At 41.0% G+C, this 21,051-nt stretch overlaps 1 protein-coding gene across 3 annotated transcripts; it reads left to right on the forward strand.

Moving 5' to 3' along the window:
- The first annotated feature begins 2,468 nt into the window (after positions 1-2,468).
- Positions 2,469-20,448, forward strand: LOC117535173 (zinc finger protein 239-like). 3 transcript variants are annotated; one of them, XM_034199553.1, is made up of 3 exons: positions 2,469-2,904; positions 3,547-3,612; positions 18,570-20,448. In XM_034199553.1, the coding sequence occupies exons 2-3, from the start codon at positions 3,580-3,582 to the stop codon at positions 19,593-19,595; spliced, it is 1,059 nt and encodes a 352-aa protein (XP_034055444.1). In that variant the 5' UTR covers positions 2,469-2,904; positions 3,547-3,579; the 3' UTR covers positions 19,596-20,448. The 3 variants fall into 3 exon arrangements, with proteins under 3 accessions (XP_034055444.1, XP_034055443.1, XP_034055445.1); XM_034199552.1 differs by having other exon boundaries at positions 2,470-3,006; XM_034199554.1 differs by having other exon boundaries at positions 2,702-2,774.
- The last annotated feature ends 603 nt before the right edge of the window (positions 20,449-21,051 follow it).

The raw sequence follows: 21,051 nt of genomic DNA on the forward strand, positions 1-21,051 counted from the left end.
GCGGTGGAGGATGAAGGACAAGCCAGTAAGACTAAAACTGACAACGTTCAGCCAGCGGCAGAGGGGCAAGCAAGTGGCAAGGAGTTCAAGCGGGAGTACCGGGTTCAGTGGGAGCAAGAGTTTAAGTGGCTGAGGAAGGAAGATGGCAAAATGTTCTGCGACATCTGTAGAAAAGCTAAGATGAGTAACGGATTTGTCCGAGGGTGCACGACGATGCAGAAATCAGCGTTCAGGCTAGGCTAGCAGGTCAATTGAGTTGTTCTTGTACATTTTTGTTCATATTTAGATTGTAATTGTCTCATTTGAAATGATGGCATTGTTCATATTTGCCTGTTTAGGCACAATGATCGTGGTGTTTTTAGCAGCCTCTGCCCCCCTCTGCTGTGCTGTCAGTGCAGGAAAAAATAAATCATTCATGTTCGTGTTGACATGAAAAGTGACCACACGGTCGGTGTCTCTGTTCATCTTCTTTTTTTTTTCATGCCCTTAAAACTTCTGTATGAATCATTAAAACATGAATGAATGAACATTTGCTGCTCAGTACCCAAACATAAATATTAAATAGGTCTCATCTCATCATTAAAACATGAAAAATAAAATGACGGATAATATTGGATTATGACGGAAATGTTATGATTCTGACAAATGACGGACAACGAAAAAGTCTAACGCAACCACTGATGGCAACGCATCCCTCACCGTTAAGCACGATATTGCTATAACTCCTGTGTAAATGGCACAAAAGCATTCAAATTTCACATGTGTGCTAACCGTCAAGCCCTCGAGACATATATGTGTCAGTTTTGAGATTTCGTCAAATGTCGTCGCTCTGGTAACAAAATGGTCACTGTGAAACATGGTTTTCTCATAGTTAACATGCTCCAAACGGCACAAAACTTCACAGGTTTCATAACGATGCAGCCCTCAACACATCTAGGCGTATTATGGGGTGTCATCAAATTCCGTTGCCATGGCGACAGATCACTCGCCATCAAACACCATGTTTATGATACTGCTGTAACTCCTACTGTATGTATGTTGTCTGATCGGCCTGAAACTTCCCACATTTGCCAACGGCCGAGTCCTCGAGACACCTAGACACACACGTCGACGTGCGGAAAACAGCCTGCGGAGTGTCGAAGACCCGCTCAATGCTGCTTGCAGCTTTAATTATTATTGTTATTATTATTGTTATTATTATTTATTTTAATACCGTGAATTGCTGTTGAGAATAAATACTAAAATCTCATGATGCATTGCTTTCAATATAAATATATTATAATACATATATATAATATAACAATAGTTGAAAAAAAGAATGTATTTAATTCTTAATTTTATCATTCTTGCTTTAGTAAAAAATAAACATTACATTATATATGTGTAACCCACTCAAATAATGCAGTGAGTTTTTCACCCTGTAATAACCAGCAACTCCCACTCGGGGCAGTGCTGGGGCAGCAGAGTCTGCATATGAGGGAGGAGAGGAAGAGCAGGCCAGGTGTGGTTGTTAATGAGGCTCAATGAGTGGCAGCTGAGTGTGGGCCCTGTGTTTGTAAGAGTGTGGGCCCTGTGTTTGTAAGAGTGTGGGCCCTGTGTTTGTAAGAGTGTGGGCAGTGTTCGAATTGTTTGAGGATGTGCTTTTTTGATGCTGCGGGGAACCAGGAACTAGCAGAACCGACGAACGTTTTTGTAGCTGCAGTTGTTGTCACCAGAGAAAGGATTCTAAAGGATTCTACTCACCAGAGAAAGGATTCTAAAGGATTCTACTCACCAGAAAAAGGATTCTAAAGGATTCTACTCACCAGAAAAAGGATTCTAAAGGATTCTACTCACCAGCAAAAGGACTGATGGTCATTGGATTACCAGAGAGAGAGAAACTACAGACTACCCGGGTTCGATTAATGTTGTTTTGTCCATGATAGCAGATTGGATTTCACTGGGGTGGATGAGGGGTTTGTGAAAGTGTTGTATGAATGTTTAATAAAATGCCGGCTATATTAATTTGATATTGTTTTTTCTATTTATATTATCTTCTACTACTCATTGAAAGCAACCTAGTACATAGAAGTGTTACATATGTTTTTCAAGTTAGTTTTTGTGATTTCATTATAAATTATATAATTTTTTTATTTGAGATATTTATTTTCTTATTTCTTATTTCAATTATTTTTTATTTTTACATTATTTTATTTTTACTTTTTTTTCTTATTTTCTTAATTTACTTATATTTTTTTTATTTGAAAACACTATTATATTAATAATAGTATTTTCAATCACAAAAAACAAATTATTTTTTACAAGATTATTATATCTTTCATTATTATTTTTATTTAACTATATTTATTTGTAATTCCTAATTTTTTTTAAATTATGTTATTATTATTTTACTTATTTTTTGTCCCTCAGAATACAAAGTCATTCAAACTAGCTGCACCTTTACCAGCTTTGAGAACACTTTAATGATCAATCATTATAAAGAAGTATTATTACAAACAAAAACATTTTCCACAACTTTTAAAACCTGTCTGACCGTTTCAGCTTTATATATATCTATTATTATTATTATTATTATTATTAATATTATTATTATTAATATTGTAATTATTATTTACAGCGATAACTTTTTCAATTTTTACACCACAGGGGGCAGTGAAATGATGCTTAAAAGAAGAACTCTAATCCCATGATGCATTGCGGCGGTTAGTTTATAGCTTCCGGTCCTCAGAAGCTACACGTTGCTAACAGACGTTGATGCAGATGTTATACCGAATGTAATGTGTTTAAGAGACTTCTAAAACACATACAAAGAGTTAGTTTATCCTTGGAGGGTGATTTATCCGTTAAACCGTGTCGTTGCCTCCCGTTCTTTGTTCGTAGCTTTGTATACCACTTGGCTGATCGGTAAACATAAGTAAAGGCATTAAACGGAGATTAGTGTGTTTAACGGCAGTGTTTTATCAAGGAGAAGAAATACTGAGCAACCAGGACGAAGAGGAGAGAGAGTTGTGTGTGTGTGTGTGTGTGTGTGTGTGTGTGTGTGTGTGTGTGTGTGTGTGTGTGTGTGTGTGTGTGTGTGTGTGTGTGTGTGTGTGTGTGTGTGTGTGTGTGTGTGTGTGTGTGTGTGTGTGTGTGTGTGTGTGTGTGTGTGTGTGTGTGTGTGTGTGTGTGTGTGTGTGTGTGTGTGTGTGTGTGTGTGTGTGTGTGTGTGTGTGTGTGTGTGTGTGTGTGTGTGTGTGTGTGTTGTGTGTGTGTGTGTGTGTGTGTGTGTGTGTGTGTGTGTGTGTGTGATACATGTAGTGGAGTAAAAGTACCATTTATCTCGGAAGTGTTCTAAATGTACAAAGTAGCATTAAATAGAAATACTCAAGTAAAGTAAAAGTACCTCTAAATGGTACTTAAGTACAGTTCTTGAGTAAATGTACTTAGTTACTTCCTCCCTCTGCTATGACCCTACAAAGTAGCTGTAGATTTGTTTCGTTGTGTCTGTCAGTTGTATTGAGTTGTCTTGTTTTGTGTCAGCTGTAGTTGTGTTGATTATTTCAGAGACACAGCCGGAGAAGGAGCACTGAGAGCAACATGGAGGAGAATAAAAAGACCCCTGGAGCTCAGGTCAGTGTGCACTTCATCACAATATATTCCTAACACTGTTATCCCCAAATGAAAAGACCTGTTTAGATAATACAATATGAATACACAATATGGTCAGATATAGGTTAGAACGTTGTTGTACACGATAACACTTTATTGGCCAGATCAAGTCTGAAATGTGACTTGAAGGAGGCTTCAGTCTGACTTTATTGAATCTCCATTAGATGGTAGCAGTTCATATTCTCTGTTCAGAGCATGCTTTTGGTCCCAGAATGTTGTTGGTCAGCCTCTCAGGCTATTAGGGTCTGCTGAGTCAGAAAGTCTCTGACGGGGTGGACCAACAATATTTGAGCAGATTTTTAACGGGTGGAGCAGTTTTGATTTTAAAGCTGTTGACAAACACTTGTAGCATTGCAGTACTGCAGAACAGACACAATCACAGATGTAAAGTAGGGTTGCATGATTTGGGGAAATAATCTAATTGCGATTTTTCTGACAGATATTGCAATTTGATTTGCAATATTTGTTTTTAAGCAACCCAGCGGACGTTTATTGTAAAATGCGGCTATATCTCCGTCTAGGAAGGTCGTATCAACGTGTTCCCGTCTCTAGCACCCCCGCAGCCCGAGCTACGAGAGAAATAACTAAACTTACATGAAACTTCCGTTGGGTTGCTTTAAAGTCAAACTTCAGTTTAAGATTCACCCTGTAATAGATGTAAAACATGTGAGCATTACTAACCTGACTCGGATGGTTTGATTCACCAAATCATCTAGGAAAGCTCCATTGGAAGCCATTTGGAAAGGGCAGGCCCCAGGGATGTAACGATATATCGCGGTAAATAAACGTCTCAATACCGTCGTGAGACTGACAAAATATACCGCGATTTTTTTAAATGTATTTATTTTAATATTTGTTTTATTTATTATTTATTTATTTTAAACCTTTATTCAACTAGATGGTCCCATTGAGATCATCAATCTCTTTTTCGAGGGAGACCTGTCCAACATGGCAGCAAGTAGGTTACAACATGAACATAAAACAACAGATAACAATAAAGGACATCGTATTTACAGGGCTACATGTACACACCTAGAGACATTGACAAGTACCAACAGTATATTTATATCTCGCCCTGTCAATAAGCCTCACCTTCTTGACAAAAACTGTATTGTTTTTGAAGTGGTGGAGAGACAATGCACAGTTTTACCCACTGCTGTTACCCATGGCCAAAGCATATCTCTCTGTCCCAGCAACATCAGTACCAAGCAAGAGCGTTTTTTCCACAGCAGGGGATATTGTAAACGCCCAATCATCCCAGCTTCTACCTCGAAATGTGGACATGCTCATATTCCTGAAAGATAACCTTGATGATGCTGAGTGAGTGAGTTAGTGAGTTAGAGAGTTAGAGTTGAGTTACTTGAAAAACTAAAGTGAAATTTGATTTATTCTATTGCAGGGTCTGATTATTATATTGTTGACACTACTACTATCCTACTAAAATGCTGTACAAATTAGATTTATTATTTAACAAAGAAAAAAAATTCAATTTAAAAAAAAAAAAAAAAAAAAAAAAATCACATTTTTTTGCTTTATTTTTCAATATCGCGATAAAGAGTTTTTGCTACCGTTACATCCCTAGCAGGCACTTTCATAAATACTTGGCAGGTGATTGGATCAATCTGTCTATCACTATCATGGGCCACTTCTGATTGGTTAACAATGGCTTCTGATTGATGTGGATGACTGACAAACAAGAAGAAAGAAAACAATAACAAATTAAATGTTTGTTTTTTTTAAATCACAGGCTTTGCGATTTGATAATCGCATCATTTAGCTAAATTTAGTTCATCATTTACATTTTGATTTCATTTTTTAAATTTTATTTTCAGTCTTTATTTCGAACAGATTAAAAAATAACAAATGTGAAAAACAGAATACCGTATTGTTAAATACAGTATTTATCCACATTCATGGTAATATTTGTATATTCAACAAAAACAAAAAAAAGTCTTCATATTAATAATAATAATAAATCACATGTGTCTGAAAGGGAGTAGGAGGAAGCAAATGCTTATTACACTGAACAAAAATATAAATGCAACACTTTTGTTTTTGCTCCCATTTTTCATGAGATGAACTCAAAGATCTAAAACATTTTCTATATACACAAAATAACCATTTATCTCAAATATTGTTCACAAATCTGAAAAAATCTGTGATAGTGAGCACTTCCACCTCACAGGTGTGGCATATCAAGATGCTGATTAGACAGCATGATTATTGCACAGGTGTGCCTTAGGCTGGTCACAATAAAAGGCCACTCTGAAACGTGCCGTTTTGCTTTATTGGGGGGGTCTGGGGGGGGGGGTCCGAAAACCAGTCAGTATCTGGTGTGACCACCATTTGCCTCACGCAGTGCAACACATCTCCTTCGCATAGAGTTGATCAGGTTGTTGATTGTGGCCTGTGGAATGTTGGTCCACTCCTCTTCAATGGCTGTGCGAAGTTGCTGGATATTGGCAGGAACTGGAACACGCTGTCGTATATGCCGATCCAGAGCATCCCAAACATGCTCAATGGGTGACATGTCCGGTGAGTATGCTGGCCATGCAAGAACTGGGATGTTTTCAGCCTCCAGGAATTGTGTACAGATCCCCGTGCATTATCATGCTGCAACATGAGGTGATGGTCGTGGATGAATGGCACAGCAATGGGCCTCAGGATCTCGTCACGGTATCTCTGTGCATTCACAATGCCATCAATAAAATGCACCTGTGTTCGTCATCCATAACATACGCCTGCCCATACCATAACCCCACCACCACCATGGGCCACTCGATTCACAACATTGACATCAGACATCGCTCACCCACACAACGCCACACACGCTGTCTGCCATCTGCCCTGAACAGTGAAAACCGGGATTCATCCGTGAAGAGAACACCTCTCCAACGTGCCAGACGCCATCGAATGTTCGCATTTGCCCACTCAAATCGGTTACGACGACGAACCAGAGTCAGGTCGAGACCCCGATGAGGACGACGAGCATGCAGGTGAGCTTCCCTGAGACGGTTTCTGACAGTTTGTGCAGAAATTCTTTGGTTATGCAAACCGATTGTTGCAGCAGTTGTCCGAGTGGCTGGTCTCAGACGATCTTGGAGGTGAACATGCTGGATATGGAGGTCCTGGGCTGGTGTGGTTACACGTGGTCTGCGGTTGTGAGGCCGGTTGGATGTACTGCCAAATTCTCTGAAACGCCTTTGGAGACGGCTTATGGTAGAGAAATGAACATTCAATTCACGGGCACAGCTCTGGTGGACATTCCTGCTGTCAGCATGCCAATTGCACGCTCCCTCAAAACTTGCGACATCTGTGGCATTGTGCTGTGTGATAAAACTGAACATTTTAGAGTGGCCTTTTATTGTGGCCAGCCTAAGGCACACCTGTGCAATAATCATGCTGTCTAATCAGCATCTTGATATGCCACACCTGTGAGGTGGGATGGATTATCTCGGCAAAGGAGAAGTGCTCACTATCACAGACTTTTTCCGATTTGTGAACAATATTTGAGAGAAATGGTTATTTTGTGTACATAGAAAATGTTTTAGATCTTTGAGTTCATCTCATGAAAAATGGGAGCAAAAACAAAAGTGTTGCATTTATATTTTTGTTCAGTGTATGTATAAAAGACATCAAAAAGTGCATTTTGCATGATAGGAGACATTTAAACTACCTTGATAATAGTTTTGTGCTTTTACTTAGCCTACTTTACTTATATATAATTGTGTTCAGTGTAGTTATTGGGTGTTGGAAATGAATACAATATTTTCTGCTAAAGTTTTTGCTTTTTTAGAATACCACAGTGCAGAAATACTCTATTAATAGTGGAATGTCTGCTTTCGCAATCTTACTAGAGTAAAGGTGTAACATAATTAGTAGATGGATCACACATCCCTATTCTGAGACCAGAGGAATACCACAACGAGTATTTCAACCGCAAAGGCTGGCATTCGGTCATCCTGCAGGGTGTTGTGGATGGTAAGGGCCTCTTTTGGAGTGTTTTTGTAACAAGGAATATTGGTGGACATGATGTGGGTTACTATATCCTTGGTGACTCAGCCTACACCCTGCAAAGATGGCTGATGAAACCTTTCAAAGACAATGGAAGGCTCAAACGCCAGCAACATGTGTAGAACTACAAAACAAGCCGAGCACGAGTGGTGGTGGAGAACGCTTTTGGCAGACTGAAGGGCAGATAGCGGTGCTTGATGAAGCGAAACGACTGCAACATGGACAATATCAAAATCCAGGTAGCAGCATGTTGCGTATTGCATAACCTGTGTGAGCGTCATGGTGATGATTACAGGGAGGAATGGACTGCCTTATCTGCGACCCAGCTTGATGGGCCAGCGCCAGCCATTGTCGAGGCTGGGGGGCAAGACACGCGCACAGCCCTTATGAGGCACCTGAACAGCATGTCAATTGTAAATTGACAATAAAGCTGATCTTTTGTACAGTGCATTTGGTTCTCTCTTTTATTTACCATAGACACAATTACAATAGTGCAGACACACCTTAGTGCAAAGATAAAATGTCAGTATCAAAACAGTGTGGCAATATAATAACAAACTGCCAGGTGTGTCGTATGCACAGTAAATAGGCTCAGCAGTTAACACACCTTTTATTATATATCCTCCTGAGAGGAACTCAGTACACTAACTCCTAAGATGTTCCCTTACTATAATTAATTAAAATATTAAACTCACAACACTGGTAATTACAAACATAACCATTTCTCTTTCTATAAATAGTGCTTGTGTTGATGGACGCCATTTTGAAATACAATGAAATTATAAGCCACATATTTGGGGTGGGACACAATAAATAAAGCTTCGCCAGTTTATAACCGATGAAACATGATGGTATCAGAATAATCATTTATATGAGATGTATAGAATGCTACACAGGTCACTAAAGATAAAATGTCAGAGAAGAAATAAGCAAGATACATGATCTGTTTAATCGCCATGTAGGTTCTCTTTTATTTATCAGCAGTGTTAGCAAGTAGGGAATGAGTCCTTACCCCAAGTGAAGGAGTTCAAGTATCTCGGGGTCTTGTTCTCGAGTGAGGGAACAATGGAGCGTGAGAGGGGCCGGAGAATCGGAGCAGCGGGAGCGGTACTGCAGTCGCTTTACCGCACCGTTGTGACGAAAAGGGAGCTGAGCCAGAAGGCAAAGCTCTCTGTCTACCGGGCCATTTTCGTTCCTACCCTCACCTATGGTCATGAAGGATGGGTCATGACCGAAAGAACGAGATCGCGGATACAAGCGGCCGAGATGGGTTTTCTCCGCAGGGTGGCTGGTGTCTCCCTTAGGGATAAGGTGAGAAGTTCGGTCATCAGGGAGGGACTCGGAGTTGAGCCGCTCCTCCTTCGCGTCGAAAGGAGCCAGTTGAGGTGGTTCGGGCACCTAGTTAGGATGCCACCTGGGCGCCTCCCTAGGGAGGTGTTCCAGGCACGTCCAGCTGGGAAGAGACCAAGGGGTAGACCTAGGACCAGGTGGAGGTATTATATCTCTTCGCTGGCCTGGGAGCGCCTTGGGATCCCCCAGTCAGAGCTGGTTGATGTCGCCAGGGAAAATAAAGTTTGGGGCTCTCTGCTGGAACTGCTACCCCCGCGACCCGACCACGGATAAGCGGGAGAAGATGGATGGATGGATGGATGGATGGTTAGGGAAATAATTGTCCTTGACTCCTAGATATGACGTGCATGACCAACCCTGACGTCTGTTATCTCCTTTAAGGAGATAGGCTGCTTCAGCCATAAGGTTGTTGTTCCCATTCTATGACCGGGTAACCCTAGGTCACAGATGGTTTATTGTTGTGGGTACACTGGGACACTTCCTTCTCTGTGTTTGCGGACTCCAAGGTGTGAAATCTTCGAGGCCATAAGTATCAGACGCAAGTAACTCAGTGTTCCCAACTGTTTAGGCTATCTTCTCAAATATGTTGATTACTCTGTGAAACCAGTTAAATGGGCTAACAAGAGAGAGGCGCTCCAGATTTGACGTGGCAACTCTACCGTGAAGTCAGAACCTCTGGCTCTTGGACTTGTGATGTGAATTCTCCGGCCGAAGCTCCAAATAAACCATCAGTGTTTGACAAAGCTCCTGCTCTTCCCGTGTCTCTTTCCTGAGTCGGTGACTCCCACTGCATTGCTACACAGAAGTTTCCCTTACAAGCAGCAGATCAATAAGTGTCAGTAGTATCAAAACAATATAATAACAGTGGCAATATATATATATATATATATATATATATATATATAATAACAATAATAATAATAGGTAGGCTCAGCAGCAGACACACCTTAGTGCAAAGTTATGTGTCAGTATTAATAACAGTGGCATATATATATTCATACAAATTTTACTGTCCCAGATGTAGGCAATTTGGGGTGAAGTGTCTTGCCCAGGGACACAACGACATGCTGACTGCAGTGGGGTTTGAACCTGTGCTCCCCTGATCCGAACACCAACGCACTAATCCACTGCGCCACACGCCTCCCAACAAGTCATTGTATAGTTTATTAACGACGACACGTTTTTCTTTTTAAATTGAAGGCCTGTTTGATTTAACCAGCTCACTTAGCACTCCCAGAAGCCCAGCCTGAAAGGTATTTTGTTGCTCCATCTGGCGCACTTCCATCTGGCGCACCTCCACCTGGCGCGCTGCCGAGTCAGCATGGCGCCATCACCATGAGCAGCTGGTCCTGCGATTCCTGGGCCTTGTGTGAATGCAGCAGCTGTTCGTTGTGCATCTCCTTGTTGGCCATGGCATGCCAGTCCTCATTGTCTGTGCTGACCATGGCACGCCGGACATCCATCACCATGATGGTGTCAAAGAAGCTGTCATCCCGTGCCCGCTTTCCTAAGAGGAGAAATAAGCAAGATACAAGATCAGTTTAATCGCCAAGTAGTTTTACAACATACTACGAATGTGTTTACCAGTAGGTTGTCAACAGAGACAACATTGGACATGGTACAGCCAGGGACAGTGTACAAAATGCAGGTGTAAAGTAGAAGATAAGATAGGATCAAATAGCTGACGCTCAAAGTGCCCTTATTTATTGTTTTTTGCTTGATGTATGCTTGAACTTTGTTTTATTTGGTCAAAAAATGATTAAGAGTTTTCTTACCAGAAGTCATGTGACCTCTAGCCCCGGATGTTTACGTTTGTGAGAGAGTGAAAAGGGCGCGAAAAGTGTAAACGATGTATGTTCACGGTGTTTCATAATTGTACTAAGAAAGAAATAAACGTGATTAGTGGACATCAGTTCGATGCGTAACCTTCTTTCAAGGCCAGAGTAGTTACAGTGTGTTTATATGTACCTTTGCGTTTGGTTGGAAAGGGAGATGAGCAGGCGCTACTGTTGATTTCCAGAGGGGAAAGCTCACTAGTTTCCAATCCAATGGGAAACACCTCGTCGCCTGAAACACATGATTAGTGCCATGAGTTAGTGAAGCAAATTACAGAACATTGCACACTTATTCACAAGTCAAAACGTTTTCATAGCGGCCGAGAATAGCTAGCGAGCTAGCTAGATGTTATTAGCTAGCTCGGTTCCGGCCTGCTAACAGTGTTACCCAATTCAGCCTAGCATTGCTAACTCGATCTACCGAGCAAATAAAAGTACATCTGAGATAGGGGTGTAACGGTCCACGGCATTCACGGTTCGGTATGTACCTCGGTTTGGGGGTCACGGTTCGGTACATCAAGAAAAAGCAAAACAAATTCCCAAATGCATAATTCCATGTTTGTTGTTATTTATTTTGAACAGTAGTGCAAGTTTCAGTTGAAAAAATATGGAACTCTAACATTTTGAATAATTAACTGTATTACACTGTTAAAAACAAACAGTACCACAAACACTCAGATGGCTGTATTATCTATAATGGCTGATGTCAAACGAAAAGGTTCAATAAGCTGTAAAACTAAAAAGAATGTCTTGAAAATATTACAAAATAAATAATAAGATGGTGTTTCAATCACAATCAATAAAAGCTGGGGTCCTCCACCATTGCATAAGGGTGCATAGCAGTTGAAAAACATGTATTTTATTTTTTTGTAGTCCTGCTTCAGTTTCATTATTTTGTCCCGGCATGACTTAGCGCTGTGGACGATTCCCATGACCGCTAACTTTACCGAAATACAGTCGTACATTTTCGCGTTGGAAACTGCCTTCAGTAGAAGCTTCTGGATCACGTCCTCCGAGTAAATCTCCAGATGCGCCGACACATCATCATCACTCCACCGCTCCATAGCTGCTTTCACAAAAGTAATCTCTTCGTTGGTGCGCTGCGCTGAGCTTTTAATGCGAGCAAATAAAATGGCGGCTTCACAAAACTTTTTGGGAGTTTTACGGGGTGTGGTTTGCATTCCGCCCAGCCAATCAGACATATGAACCTTTTTCTCCCACGAAAGTCCCTGCTCTCTAGCAGGTACTGAAAAGTGGGTAAAGATGGTTCTGATTAACTAATTTAGTTCCGGGGGCTTTTTGGTGTGAATGCAAATATATCGTAGTTCTGATGAACTATTGTGGGAAAAGTACTCCGGTGTGAATGCGCCAACTGTTGCTTGCAGATGTTGTGGTTTCTCCCCCGCCTGTGGGGAATGGGGCTTAAGAGGTTAATATACACACAAATACCGCCTCCTCTGGTTTTCCCCGAGTTTGCATCGCTGTCTGCTCGAACAAGGTTGAATCCGGGTACCTCAAAGAGAAATTCAGGCATTGTAGATTGTAGCCAACTTTCCGCGAAACATAATAAAGAGGCCTCACGAAATTCAAGACAGTACCTTGTGTATGTCCTTAGTGTGTCCACTTTGTTAATCAATGAGCGCAGGTTTGTGAGACTGATGGATTAAAGTGGTGGCCGGCTGAATCTTCGCCGTAGGCGATACTGAACGCCTCGTCTCCTTCCTTGTCTCTTTTTGCTGGTGTTTTTAAGCGGCTCCCGAGGGAGGTCATCTAATATTGAAGAGCACAGATGGCTTGATGTATTCGTATGATGCCGATCGCATTGTAGCTCCAGCATAGCCTCACGGCTGTAGCAGCGTAGGGGCCGGGACTCCTCGCCATACCTGCTCGTGCTGTCACTCAGGTGTGTCTTGGAAAGTTGTATGGCCAGACATGGTCTGCTAAAAGGAAAATATAATCCACAGGATCAAAAGCATGGTCTCTCAAAATGACGTTTCATACAGACACAACAAAGTTTAGACAATAATAAGACCAAACAAAACACAAGACGAACGGAGCATACTGAGACGAGGGCTGAACAATGAATTGATTTTAAATCGAAATCGCGATTTGAAATGATGCAATTATCAAATCGCAAAGCCTGCGATTTTTTTAAACATTTTTTTTATTTGTTTTACAATTTAATTTTTTAACTTTTTTATTGTGTGTTAGTCATCCACACCAATCAGAAGTGCTGTGCTCCACATGTACTAGCCATTGTTAATCAATCAGAAGTAGCCCATGATAGAAGGTGATAGACAGATTGATCCAATCACCTGCCAAGTGCTTTTGAAAGTGCCTGCCCTTTCCAAATGGCTTCCAATGGAGCTTTCTTTGGTGAAACCAACCATCTGAGTCAGGTTAGTAATGCTCCATCACATGTTTCTATAACAGGGTGAATCTTAAACTGAAGCTTGACTTTAAAGCAACCCAACGGAAGTTTCATGTAAGTTTAGTTATTTCGCTCGTACAGATGTAGCACCTCATTTCAGACTCCAGCTTCCTGCCTATGACCTGCCTAAGACCAGTATCGAGGAATGTTAAGCCCTCCCACTATTTTCCAAGAGGGCGTTGCCAGATTTTCAATTTCAGGTTTTAACCAGGAGATGGCGCTTCATTCACAAATACAGAAAGACAAGTTTCATGGACTTTCAGTTGTGTTTTGAAGAACATTTGAACACGTCAATATTTTAGATCAACTAAAGTATATCTAATCTTGTAATTCAATAATATATAGTCTTCATATATTAAATAATAATAATGTAAATGTTTACATTACACTTCTTTATTTGTTATGCTCATACTTTTACCTTTACAATCGTTTGCTTTAATATGCAGTATATTTTTGTGTTTGCTTCCTCCTGCTCCCTTTCGGACACATACTGTATAATTTATTCTTATTATTAATATGAAGATATTATTAAGATAAGATGTTACTTTATTGATTGAACATTTTAGTTTAGAATGTGCTGTCCCACGGTAATTCAGAAGGCTCACAGGTCACATTCCGATCATTATTTAAAACACCGTCTACAGTTTGATTTGTATAGAGGGAGCTCTGTGGCTGATTGGCCAGCGATTAGGTGTGGTGCATTTATCATAGGTGATCAGAGCTAACTGCCTGCCGTCAGATTTAATTTAAAAAACAGATCTGATTTTAAGACTATTTCTGCGCTCATAAAGAATGATAAGAATAAGAATAATGCGTATTGAACTGGTTTCATTAATTAGTGAGTTTATTTAACACTATAACCGCCAATCGGGGTCAATTTCTGTGATGTGTGTTGTGTGCAATGTAACTTTTTTTCAATAAAATATTAAAGTCTCCCAGTCCGTGACTTTTCCTGAAAGTATGTTATGTAGCACCCTATGTTGTTAAAAATTGCATTCTAATAGCGGGATTTGACGGTTTTAGGTAGAACCTCTGGCGGTTCTAGTGTTAAGGTAATTAGGTAGGCTACAGTAGAAGCCCTTTTTGATCAGTAACGAATTTAGCAGTTGAACATAAAAGTCAACTAACTGAGGGTCACTTGCAATGACAGTGTTGTGTCTAACTGTAAGCTTGTCACTCAGAGTAACCTACAGTTAATTTATGCCCCGGCCACACGAGGACGAAAACGTCCGTTTGCGTTACTGTTTAGTGTCATATAGACCATTCGGCCACACGAGGACGACCGCATACGGCACTAAACGACTGAGGAAACGATAACGGGTCCCAAGGTGGATAGAACGGCATACGCAACGCTCTGGGGGGTCAAACAGCTCCGTGTGTGCGCCCTATACGATCATTTTCTGATAATGATTGCGCAATAGCCCCGCCTCTCCCCAACTCTGCTGCTCACCTCCGCGTACCCCGCGCCATTGCTGATGTGTTTCGCCACCAACAACAACAACAATGGCGGATCGCAGAGTTGCTATCGTGCTCCGGACGCTACTGACCATGCTACAGTTCTTTGTGCAACATCTACAGCAGACTTACACATCCGGGGGGGATCTTACTCGCTGCTTTTGTGGATATGTACTGCAGCTTCAGCGATCATTTTCTGATAATGATTGCGCAATAGCCCCGCCTCTCCCCACCTCTGCTGCTCACCCCCGCGTCAAAGTAAACTGCACACTGAATTCAGATTATTTATCTTTCTCTCGATATGGACATAAACGCGAGTGAAGTCTAATCTGACAGGACGGAGACACCTCTCAAACTACCTAAACTAGTTATAAATATGTTTATTTTTACTGTCGGCCGGGTCACTCATTACTGGATCAGCTGCTGCATGAAACAGACACTGGCGCTGTCCAAAGAGAGGGAGGAAAAAGAGAGGCTCCGTGTATTTATATTATTATATTATAGAGTCATTATTCATTTGTTTTAAAGCTCAATAAATAACAAAGAAGACCTTTGACCGGCACTTTTATAATTTTGTCGGAAGATTTAAACTTTAATACACGTTGACTGGCAAAAAACTCTGCCCGGTTCCCTCGGCCCCCACCGCGGAGAATAAACAGAAGGGCAACCATGACAACCATGCTTCTTCGCTGCTTTTGTGGAGGAAGTTACAGCGCCACGTACAGGCTCCTGCATATGTACTGCAGCTTCTCCAGCGGTTGGAGCTAAACGGAGCGGTCTCGTGTGGGCAGACACTATCCGGATAACTATTGCGTGTGGACGGAAGCTTGTTTGCGTTTGCGTTAATCCTATGCGTTTAGCCGTTTTCGTCCTCGTGTGGCCGGGGTCTTAGCTGCTGGAGAAGAAAGATCGGGGGGAGGGGGGGAGAGAGCTGTGGTTGATGGGCCATTAGTTGTGTAAATACACAGCTGAGAGCTGCCGTTTCATTCAGACTGTTTAAAAACGGTAACAACGGACTATTTTTCATAGCGAATGCATGTCAATTTAAATCAATACAACTATTTTTTAAATCAATAAAAACATTTTCTAAATCCATAAAAGCATTTCAATTAATATTGGGAGTCATGTCGTTACTTTGTTGAGAATGTGGCCATGTAATAAGCGGGATAATTTGCAGCGACTTGTTCCTTATGGGGAAAATAATAACACCCTTCAGCTGATCAGCCGACGAGGCTCCATTAAAATATAAATATTTTTAGTGAATTACTGAGTTTAGGCACGTTAATAAAGTTTTAATGAAGTTGAATACAGTATATTCATATTTGTCAGTGATTTCAGGTCAATTCGGCAAACATAAATGATCGTGGTGAAGATGATGATTAAATTAGGATTAAAAATCGAGAGCCGAGCTGCATTTCCTCCCGTTCGTTATTTTCGACTAAACAACATTATTTTGTTAAATAACAACATGGTGATGTTTTGTAAATGATTACATGTCTCTTATTTAGCACAGAGTATGATATCCATGACATATGGATCTTAACAAAGTTCCGCTGTACATCCAGCATACTGTATCTGACTTTATTTCACATGAGCTCCAGTGTGGAACCCCACTGCACCCCCTGGTTGATCAATAATCCATTGCAGCTGGCTTCATGATAATTACATTTATTTATCACGGGGGAGGTCTCAAGTCAAGCTGGAGGTTTTCCCTTGAGCGAGGGCAGATCACGTACCAATCACGGCCCTCGCGTTTCAAACTGTCTGAAATGAAGCGCTACATCTGTAGCTCGGGCTGCGGGGGTGCTAGAGACGGGAGCACGTTGATACGACCTTCCTAGCCGGAGTTATGGCCGCATTTTACAATAAACTTCCGTTGGGTAGCTTAAAAACGAATATCGCAATTCGAATCGCAATATTTGTCAGAAAAATCGCAATTACATTTTTTCCCAAAATCGTGCAGCCCTAACTGAGATGCGCAGTGACAGGATGCCATCTCCCTCTGTCTCCTGTATATACCAGAGGTGGGAGTAAGTCATACATGTGCAAGTCTCAAGTTACTGGGGTGAGAGTCAGGCAAGTCAAGTCATACGAAATCCCGAAGAATAATCCCAGTTTCCGCATTTAAATCAGTTAAAAGACGGTGGTTATGAAAAGTAGAGTTTTATTTTCAACATTAGCAAACATGGAGAGTGGGGCTCTGAAATCATAAAACGGGGAATAATCAGGCAGTACGATATGTGTGTGTAGAGGTGTGTGTTGTTAAAACGTAGCAGCCTGCAATCGCTATTTATCTGTTCTAGTGAAGGTAAACACAGTGAAGTAAAAGGCACAGCTCTTTGCAGCTGGTGCTGCTCTTCTCAGATTCTGCTGAGTTACACGTTACTGCCTCCTGGTGCTGCAGAGATTTCATGAAGTGAAGGAGGTTTTCCTTCTATAAAACAGCTGTGGGCAGCAGATACTGTGAGAGTCACTGACATGAATTGCAGGTCTCCCTTGAAAAAGAGATCTATGATCTCAATGGGACCAATCTGGATAAATAAAGGTTACAAACAAACAATTCATAGATCAAGTCAGACTGGTTCACAGACTCTCCTGTTTTGCCGATCCGCTGCTTAAACAAATAGCTCTCCTGGCCGAAATGTCCCTAAAATGAAGTCCGACTTCGAAATATATCTCAAATAATGTATGCATTGCCATTTCCCCACATAAACATAACAGTCTGCAATGAAACGTCTGTCTCCTATGCACTCCACTTCCTACTTGGCGCACTGGTAACTTTCTCCTGCAAACAAGTTACTTTCTCTCACTCTTTTTTTTCATTGCCCTTTAGGGGCTTCCTACAATACAAATGCAAATATTTTATTTTAGAAAGTAAAGTCCTCTCAAGTCATGAATACCAAGTCAAAGTCAAGTCGAGGATTTTATCAATGTTAGTCTCAAAGCACAAAGTCTCAAAGCACAAAAATATGCGACTCGAGTCAAGTCATGTGACCTGAATGCCCCACCTCTGGTATTTACTGTGGTTAAAATGTTGCTGTATCTGTTACGTCCCCCTCTAGGGTAGAGGAAAACAACACACACCAGAACGGATTTGGTAATAATTATAATAGAGTTTAATAAATAACAATGAAGGTGTACAACAAGATGAAACAAAAATAGCCTAAGCCAAACAAAGGAGCCAAAAGGGCGCAAATCTACTGCTAGAAACAGAAAAAAGGAGCCTAGTTGACACACCTGAGATCACTTCCCGTCAACACTAATTGGAAGGAGGCTGCAGCTAACAAAAGGGAAACAAAACACGCTACGCTAAACACATATCACCATACGCTACTCTAAACACATCACTAAACACCCCTAACACACAACACTAAACACAGTTCAGAAGAGTCAAATACAATCTACTAGCTTAAGTCTGTAAAGTCCACATAGGAGCAAGATGTGTGAGGCGTCTGATTGCAGCAGAGCCTCCCGAGTGATAGCTGTCCCCAGGCTTTGTAGCGTCATCTCTGGCAGGTGTGTGCTGGGATAGCATGGGGATTGGAGCGCGTTGGGCCCGGCGTGCTCCAATCAGTATCTTCGGGGGCGGAACCAGGAGTTGTTAGCCAATCACGTTGAAGCAACCACACAGCTTATATACATAACATGATAGCAAAACAGGATTAACAGGACCGGAGAGAAGCGACAGCCGTCACAGTATATAATATAAACACAGTTAGTAAAAGTTGTATTTTGTTAACTCAAGGTTTATATTAAGTGAGTTTTTATTGTTAACTGTATGTATTTATGCTTTTTAGATTTACTTTCTCTCTTTCTTTGTCCGTCTGTTCTAGAAACTGAAAGGAAGAGAGAGACGTCACAGCTGTCAGCAATGTGAAAAATCCTTTACAACATCTGCACATTTAAAGTGTCACTTGCGTATTCATACAGGAGAAAAACCGTACAGCTGTGAAGAGTGTGGGACAACATTCACTAGATCTGGTCATCTCAAAGCACATAAACGTATTCACACTGGAGAAAGACCGTACAGCTGTGAAGACTGTGGGACAACGTTCAAGACATCAAATGAACTCAAATCACATCAACGTATTCACACTGGAGAAAAACCGTACAGCTGTGAAGAGTGTGGGAAAACTTTCACTACATCAAGTGGTCTCCAAAAACATCAACGTATTCACACAGGAGAAAAACCGTACTGGTGTGTAGAGTGTGGGAAAACGTTCACTCAATCAGGTGATCTCCAAAAACATCAACGTATTCACACAGGAGAAAAACCGTACTGGTGTGAAGTGTGTGGGAAAATGTTCACTCAATCAGGTGATCTCCAAAAACATCAACGTATTCATACAGGAGAAAAACCGTACAGCTGTGAAGAGTGTGGGAAAACATTCAGGGAATCAGGTAATCTAAAAACACATCAACGTATTCACACTGGAGAAAAACCATACAGCTGTGAAGAGTGTGGGACAACATTCAGGGAATCAGGTCATCTAAAAACACATCAACGTATTCACACTGGAGAAAAACCATACAGCTGTGAAGAGTGTGGGACAACATTCACTCAATCAGGTGATCTTCAAAAACATCAACGTATTCATACAGGAGAAAAACCGTACAGCTGTGAAGAGTGTGGGAAAACATTCAGGGAATCAGGTCATCTAAAAACACATCATCGTATTCACACAGGAGAAAAACCGTACTGGTGTGAACAGTGTGGGAAAACGTTCACTTCATCAGGTGCTCTCCATAAACATCAACGTAGTCATACTGGAGAAAAACCGTACTGGTGTGAAGAGTGTGGGAAAACGTTTTCTCAAAGTTCTCACCGTAAAGTCCATGAGCGAATCCACACCGCATAGTTTTGAACAACTATGAGAGCCAAGCTAGCTGTTTCCTCCTCCTGATGTCCTGAGAGCTGTATTATTATATTTGAAGAGTCTTTCTGAATTGAAGTCTGACTAACAGACTTCAATTCACAGAGTTAGTCTCGTTTGATGTCCCTGGACAAGCCCTGAGGTCCTCTTCAGCTTTTTAAATATTCCTAGTCCTCCAAAATAAAATGGGCGAGGCTTTTATCCACTACGCTCCCAAACTGTGGAATACCAGGAAATATCAGAGAGGCTCAGTGGACATTTTTAAACGCCAGCTAAAGACACATCTCTTTAGATTAGCTTTTTATTAGCAACCTCCCACTTTAAATGGTCTTTTAGTCTTTATTATTTACCTACTTTTATATTGTTTTATATATGATATAGGAAGGGTTTTATGTTATATTGGTTTTTTAACCGTTTCAATAACATTTATTTTTGACGTTGGTTTCTTTATATTTTAATAATTTAACCTTTATTAGAATTATGACGTTTTTATTATTATTCATTCGTATTTGTATTTCTGTTTTATATTGTTGCATCTATTCACTTGTGTCTTATCTTTCTGAGAGAAATCATAATTTTGTTTTCATAATCCTTCTCCTCTGGGCTGCGCATGTGCCGTGTGCAGCATGTGTAGTGTGGTGTCTCCGTGTGAGACCTGTTAGTTTCACTTGTTCATTGTTACGAAATGTTCTCCAGTTTATCTTTGTGCATTGAGTACTTCAGTCACTTTCTTTTAGGAGAAAGTTGTTCTCAGTTCATCTTAAGTTTGTTTTGTAAATTGGCTGGTGAGCCTTCTTCCTTTTCAAAAAAATAAACATTATCTACTACTTTTGCCTAATCAGTTTCCTCTCTCCCGGTTATTTTTATACTGTTACTTCCCTTTGTACCCCTAGTTTAGGAAGAAAACGTAACATTGTATTTAATTTGTTATTATCATACCTTTTACCTCCTTGTGTATCTTAACCTGTTAAAATGTTATATTTAGCTGCATGTATCTGTAAAGATCTTAACATCTGAGGGGACTTGTCGTTTATTGAACTATGAAGAAATGTTTTACTATGCTGTGTTTCAAACCTCCACATATACCATTCACACCAACGCAACTCCAGTTCAAGCTCTGTGCTAGAGCTTTTCAGGTTCAGAACCGGTTCTTCGGTTTAGCTCCAGCTCTTTTCACACCGCCAAGAGTCCGACTAGTGTTGCGTCATTGCGTCATGACGTAACCGTTTGCGTCATGACGTAACCGTTTGCGTGCCTGCTTCATAAAGCGCGGAAACCCCTCACAGCTGACACCGACAACAACAACAGTGGCCGATTGTGCTCCAGCTTCCTCTGTACCTCTTCGGAAGACCAGATTCCCAGTAGGTAGCTGTTCTATTTCGTATATGGCTTCGCCCTCTAAGGCTATCGCTATTGGGTCATCCCCTGCGAACCCACGCAG

The sequence above is a fragment of the Gymnodraco acuticeps genome, unplaced genomic scaffold (assembly GCF_902827175.1).
Source record: "Gymnodraco acuticeps unplaced genomic scaffold, fGymAcu1.1, whole genome shotgun sequence".
NCBI classification, from domain to species: Eukaryota; Metazoa; Chordata; class Actinopteri; order Perciformes; family Bathydraconidae; genus Gymnodraco; species Gymnodraco acuticeps.

Excerpts from the sequence above, each read along its gene's own strand:
- LOC117535173 (XM_034199553.1), top strand. The coding sequence starts at position 3,580 with ATGGAGGAGAATAAAAAGACCCCTGGAGCTCAG. Across the intron at positions 3,613-18,569 it reads AAAAGACCCCTGGAGCTCAG|AAACTGAAAGGAAGAGAGAG; the intron begins GTCAGTGTGCAC and ends CGTCTGTTCTAG.